At 39.4% G+C, this 6178-nt stretch overlaps 1 protein-coding gene across 2 annotated transcripts; it reads right to left on the bottom strand.

The window, feature by feature from the left end:
* On the bottom strand, positions 1–3201 carry tm4sf21a (transmembrane 4 L six family member 21a). Of its 2 annotated transcripts, none has more exons than XM_023968788.2 (5): positions 2361–3201; positions 1695–1760; positions 1156–1289; positions 849–1035; positions 1–497 (listed from the first exon to the last, which is right to left on the bottom strand). In XM_023968788.2, the coding sequence occupies exons 1-5, from the start codon at positions 2535–2537 to the stop codon at positions 486–488; spliced, it is 576 nt and encodes a 191-aa protein (XP_023824556.1). In that variant the 5' UTR covers positions 2538–3201; the 3' UTR covers positions 1–485. The 2 variants fall into 2 exon arrangements, with proteins under 2 accessions (XP_023824556.1, XP_023824557.1); XM_023968789.2 differs by having other exon boundaries at positions 1–494.
* Positions 3202–6178: the final 2977 nt, after the last annotated feature.

The raw sequence follows: 6178 nt of genomic DNA, 5'->3' as shown, positions 1-6178 counted from the left end.
AGAATAAAAAAGATTTCATTTTATTTCAGAAAATGTATACAATGCATGTATATAATGAACACAAAGAATTGATATTGTATATTATATGCTGCACCACTGAATAGCAATTGCATGTCACTGAAGAGTTTACTGAAAAATTCTGAAATGACACCAATCCATGTATCGGACAAAGCGTTACTTTCTGTTAAACACATTATACTTTTGCATCTAACTATACTGACAAATGCTAATTTGGTATACGTTTGATATGCGGTTGTCTTACCTGCCTTAGTTGAATTCACTAACTGTAAGTCACTCTGAAGAAGAGTGTCTGCTAAATGGCTAAAATGTCAATTTAGAAGGTATATCACATTGCAAACATTAAAATAAGGGAGAATGTTGTGCATCACATTGCAAACATATTGAAGCCGATGTCTCTCTTGGTCCACTTAGAGGCTCCAGTCAATCCATCATGGATGGAGAGTAGAATACGATTCTTCCTTCCATTAAATAACCTGCTTGGGACAAGAATAACAGAGAGACACATTTAATAAGGAAACTTTCCCCACAGGGAAACACATTTAATAAGGAAACTTTCCCCACAGGGAGACACATTTAATCAGGAAACTTTCTCCACAGTGAAGGAATATTCAGCTCTCTAGAAGACAATACTATAAGAGTTGATTGGTCTCCTTTTCCTATAGCGTATAACTTTTCAGCAGTGTAGGCTATAGCTGATACATTTTAAGGATTTACATCACATCAATTACATTACATTTAAAAATGTACTTAATTGAAGAAAATATTTCTATTAAATCCAATGACAACTGTCTCACAAACAGGTGTAAGGGCCCCCTCCCCTTCCATACCCCTTTGCTGGTGCAGGTTCCACAGAGGCATCCAAAGAGCCCGTTGATCATCTGGCTACAACAGAGCACCAGCTGCAGAGAGCTTGTCAGCAGCAGGATGGCAAACAGCCCAATGTTAAACTCCACTACGTCTTTAGGCGCTGTGCACAAGCCCCACAGATCACGGTTGTTTAGGTAACTGTTCTCTCTGATGGGGAAAGCGGGAGAGGGTTGTAATTAATTATAAGCATAGTAGTGGTGGTGTGTGTGTGTGCGTGCGTGCGTGTAAGTGCATGAGTGTGTGTTTGTGATCTATGAAGTCACTAACTTGTCTTTGAAGGGAGTCATCCAGATCAGCAGCACTCTACAGTAGGGCCCATTAATCAGGCCAAGCATTGCCACTATGAAACTGTAGAGGGCGCCAGCAACCCCGACCGCAGCAAAGGCAATGGAGAGGAACATCTGTGGAAACAAGATTAGTTTAGTTTAGTTTTAATTTATTGGTCTTTCAGCATTATTACAGGTTCTTAAATAAAGTTATAATTAAAAAACACAGAATTACAATAACAAATGTTAATTTCAAAGTGCTAAAAATTATGATGACTATCTTATTTAGTATTTCCTGTTTTCTTTGCATCCTATCACTTACGATTCCTTTCTTCCTTTCTTTCTCTCTTGCTCTGTCTCTGTATCTACCTTACTCTCTCTGTATCTCTGCATCTGTATCTCTGATCCTTTTGTAATTCTTTCGAAAGTTATCTTTCAATTCCCTGTTCTTCTTTTTAGAGTTTTCTAGTCTTTTAGAGTTCAACAGTTATCATTCTTATAGACTTCTCCAGTGTTTTCTTGTCTGTAAAGAGGACTTACCCCGCAGCGGTTGGCACAGCATCCCTGCTGTCCAGTAACATGGATGTACAATGCTGGGACCAACACCTGGAAAGGGAATGGGCAAGRAAATCAGTACCATGCATGTAACCTCAATGACTTTTATCCTGGTTAAAAAAAGGCTAAATAAATAAAAAAATCGACATTTGAGAATAACAATTCTTTTGCATTTGAACAAGTGGTTGAATGTTAGAATAGTTGAATGTGTGTGAATTATTTTGTTGCTCTTGTTCTTGAATGAGGCAGTAGTAGGAAGATCCAGCAAATGTGCACTTTGATAAGGGCTTGGCAAATAAAGCAGCATGATTCACCAGATGACTTMCATATCACACTGTAGTTTGTCCCTAACCATGTCGAAATCTAAAAACGAGTAAAAAACACGAAAACATGCAAACCATATTTGAATCACTGGCCCCCTTGGATAACTAAACTGTGTCAACTCATGGGCGACTCCCTATTATACATATACTTGTGAATCACGTGGAACCTAACAAGGGTTTCATCAATACACAAAACAAAGTCCATATGAAACTTCTCTGACATTCTCAAATGAATGGTTACGGGGGATTTCCCAATGGCTTGCACTTWAAAAAAAATACTGCATAATTAAATTAAACACCATTCATTATTTAAGAAGAAAGAACTTACCATTATTCCCCCTCCAACCAGTCCACCCATGTACTTCACCTCTTCTGTAATGTATCCATCTTTGGCGTAACTGGTCTCCCAACCCGGGAAGAACAGTATGATGTTACAGATGATGGAGATGACTGCCAGTGGGTATAGCGTCACCCCGATACACCGGGAGCATTTACCTGTACACATCCTATCTGTCACTTACTGTTTGACTTGTCTAAGAACTGTGCAGCCAATAGGTTTGAGAGCCTTGAACATTCCAAAAGAAAAACAGGGTAGGTATAAAGTCGTAAAACAAACTCTTATAATTCCACAAAGGGTCTTTTCTGATGAAAACAATCGTCTTGTCCACTCACCTTTTTTTTCTCTACTTGGTGATATACGGGGGGGGGAATGGAATAAATACGAGGTGGGAGGAGTGGTTTTGTGTGGGAGTAATAGTGTACTGTGAGTCATAGCAAAGCAAAGCCTATAATTGGACACCTATTCTTCACCCAACGCAGCAATGGGACTTTGAATGGCGTCATTTATGTCAAATCGATTATGGTGTTATGATTAACACTAGAGGTTGGCATGGTTTCCTTTGGTGATAAACACCAAACCATAGTCAGAATAGGGTACCTGAGAAATAACCTACGAAGTCTCCAGACTACAGTTATTTGTCTGTTTAGTATGCCCCCATTGTCACAATATTCTCTAATAAATAAGAGACGGTCATTGTTTTTGTGTTGTTCTGCTTCTTTCAAATCTTCCCAGCTACATTGAATGTGTTCCGCCAGTGTGTGTTTGTATTGTCTATCTGAGTTTCTGTAAAAGCCCCACTCCTTGTGGACTTTGGACCGGTRGTGCATGATGCTGTTGATGGGAGGGATACAATAAGTCTTTGACATCGGCTGTAAACCATTAACAAGTGACTGGTTAAACATTAATAAGAGACTGCACACTAGCCACGGTGAGCTCGGATAGAGGAATGTCATTCACCACTCACAAATATTAGCCGTTTCGAATTGCGTAACTGTAACTTCCAAATTGAGATATTAATTGGAAACGTTTGTGTGCACCGCTAACCAAAGACTTCTGAGTTACATACTCAGTTATATGATTTAGTCTGTCATTATAGGATGATGAGCAATGAGCATCTTTTTGATTACAAAAAAAAGGATCTGACAAAACCCAAGAGGCCGACATGTAAGCCCGAATAAAAAATAAGTGATACTAGCAAGAGCAGTGTGCAGGTTTCTCTTTTCTTTGAAGATTACCATGAGTTAAAACCTGTGAGAAGTAATTAAGGGAGCTCTTTGGTGTTAGCGCAGGTGACAATTCTAGGGAGAGAAAGTTTTTGTAATGTTACCCATAATGTTCCCCAGATGTTTGAGTGTCCAGTTTTCTGTTAGTTAGGGGAACATTCTATCTATGTTAGCAAAAACCTCCTGAGAACCTATGTTTAGGCATTAGAGTTAAGAGAACATTCCCTAAATGTCAAACAGAACTTACCCAGACCGTGGTTGCCATGTTCTCAGAATATCCAATATTAATGTTCTAGACACGTTTCATTGGAACATTGCAAGAACATTCATGTGTCCAGTTTTCTGAGGATTAGGACAATATTCCAACAACGTCCCACCAAATATTTACAGAACATGGTTGCCATGTTCTCAGAATATAAGATATTAATGTTCTAGCAATGGGAATGTTGTAAGAACATTCCTGTCTCCAATGACCTTTAGTGGTTTCAGATTTCTATGATATATGACCTATAATTACTTAGAAAATGAGTGAAATAGTTTTCCTTCCAACATTTTAAAATTAAGTATGTTAAAAAGCAACTGTTCTGTGTTTTTTCCCCCCTACAATTTATACTTTGGCCACAAATACGAGTATAGGATGAGTCAACAACATTATTTGGCTATGAGTTAACAGAATATGAACCTTTAAAGTGAGATTTTCACTGGACAGTTACTTTAAAACATATGCCGCTCTGGAGGTTTTGTCAAGTTCCCAGCTTGTTTAGGGGACATCACCTTTAAAAAAAATGTAGGACATCGCCTGATGGTCCCAAAGAAACATTCCCGTGTGCACAAAGCGAGGTCCATACAGAAATGGTTTGTTGAGATCAGTGTTGAAGAACTTCTCTGGCCTGCACAGAGCCCTGACCTCAATCCCATCGAACACTTTGGGGATGAATTAGAACATCGACAACTATGCCCTTGAGCAAGGCACTTAATCCTAATTGCTCCAGGGTCGCCGTCAATGATGGCTTATCCCTGGCCGTTACCCCACTCTCTGAAGGTGTTTTAGGGGAGGGGGATATGCAAAAACATATTTCCATTTCACACCACACACTTGTACAGGTTAAACACTTGTACATGTGTGAAACAGGACAAATATAAACACCCCCTATTTGATGTGTTGTTATCAGGCCTACTGATGGTCGATACTGATAGTGGCTAATATTTAACACAACAGAGAAAGTCGGGGTAGACTATGATTAAGACATTCGAGAGTGCCCATCCCTGCAAGCAGTGGCGACCAGTCATTCAGGGCAAGTGGGACAAATTAATACTAATTTGTTTGCTAACAATATAACAAAAAAATGTAATTGAGTTAATTAAGGTACATACAAACATGGTCTCTTTTTTGCTTTCTTGAGTAAGGCAGCTCCAAAATGCAGGTGTTTCAGCCTAGCTCAGTGCTTTCTGTGGTGGTGGGGCAAGCCAGCAGAAAATACAGAGCGTTGCGCCTGATTGGCTCAGTTTTCTGTCACTCATGGGACAGTACATCACCCACAAGCCTAAGGTTAGAGCTCGAAAATGTTTGCCCCTTGGGTTCTGCCATAGAGTTATATTAGAAGTGCCCATCCAAGAAGGATCAAGGTCATTGGCCACAGAATGACATCAAATCACATTATATCTACAGTAGCTTTGATTGGACATATCGGTGCTCATCAGCCATTGGACATAAACATTAGCAGTCATTATCATAAATCAAGTGAACAATCGACTGGAAAATCCTTTCTAATCCATGTCATAAGAAGATAAATAACGAAGCGAAATTCTAGATAAAACATATCGGTGCTCATCAGCCATTGGACATAAACATTACACAACAAGTTGGAAATCGCAAATTCAACAATGAGTCATTTGGAAGGAATCAGTGGCTAACTGCAAGCAGTGCAAAGCAATCAGTAACAATAGCCTCCTATTCAATGTAGCTGTGTGTTTTTYCCCACCATAAATGCAGAGAATGCCAGACTTTGTGGACAAAGTTTGATGACAAAACCATCGTGCCAACTTCATGTTTAAGTGAGCACAGCACAAGCCAAGGTGAGTCCAAAAATGTMTTGTATGCTGCTGCATAAATGATCTAATATGCAAGGGAGATATGTATACCGTAGCTAAGAAAGTAATACTAAGTGTATGTTGTGTAGTAAGCTGTTAGTAGCCCATGTGCCTCACCCTAATAATTTGATCTATTTTCACCTCTTAATTTCAAGGCTGAATTAATTGTTTCGCTGCMAGACAAGGCTCCGCTGATAGCCAGGTGCAACGGAGGTAACGATTCACTCCATTGTGCTGGAAAGAAAGCTCTGCTGTTGGGACAGCTTTATGTAGGCCCTAACAGTTTGTGGGCACCGCTTGTCACTGTTATAGTGCAATTAATGTATTGTTTAGTGTTGTGTTGTGTCTTTGCTTGCATGCGTCTAAAAAAAAAAATTGGGGGAGTTTGCCCCACCAAGATTTACATGCTAAAATCGCCACTGCCTGCAAGTTAAAAGGTCTTACAATAAAAATTCTGCATAATGCCACAGCATTTCCTAAACTTCACTACTG

The sequence above is a fragment of the Salvelinus sp. IW2-2015 genome, linkage group LG23, assembly GCF_002910315.2.
Source record: "Salvelinus sp. IW2-2015 linkage group LG23, ASM291031v2, whole genome shotgun sequence".
Classification (NCBI taxonomy): domain Eukaryota; kingdom Metazoa; phylum Chordata; class Actinopteri; order Salmoniformes; family Salmonidae; genus Salvelinus; species Salvelinus sp. IW2-2015.
Note: the sequence above shows the minus strand (reverse complement) of the source record. Positions and strands in the feature narration are given on the sequence as shown.

What these genes read in the sequence shown, in the direction of transcription:
- tm4sf21a (XM_023968788.2), bottom strand. Translation starts at nt 2,537, where the DNA reads ATGTGTACAGGTAAATGCTCCCGGTGTATCGGGGTGACGCTATACCCA. An exon ending in GCTGTGCCAACCGCTGCGGG is followed by an intron (nt 1,290 to 1,694) that starts GTAAGTCCTCTT and finishes TTGTTTCCACAG; the next exon opens with ATGTTCCTCTCCATTGCCTT. An exon ending in ATGACTCCCTTCAAAGACAA is followed by an intron (nt 1,036 to 1,155) that starts GTTAGTGACTTC and finishes TTTCCCCATCAG; the next exon opens with AGAGAACAGTTACCTAAACA.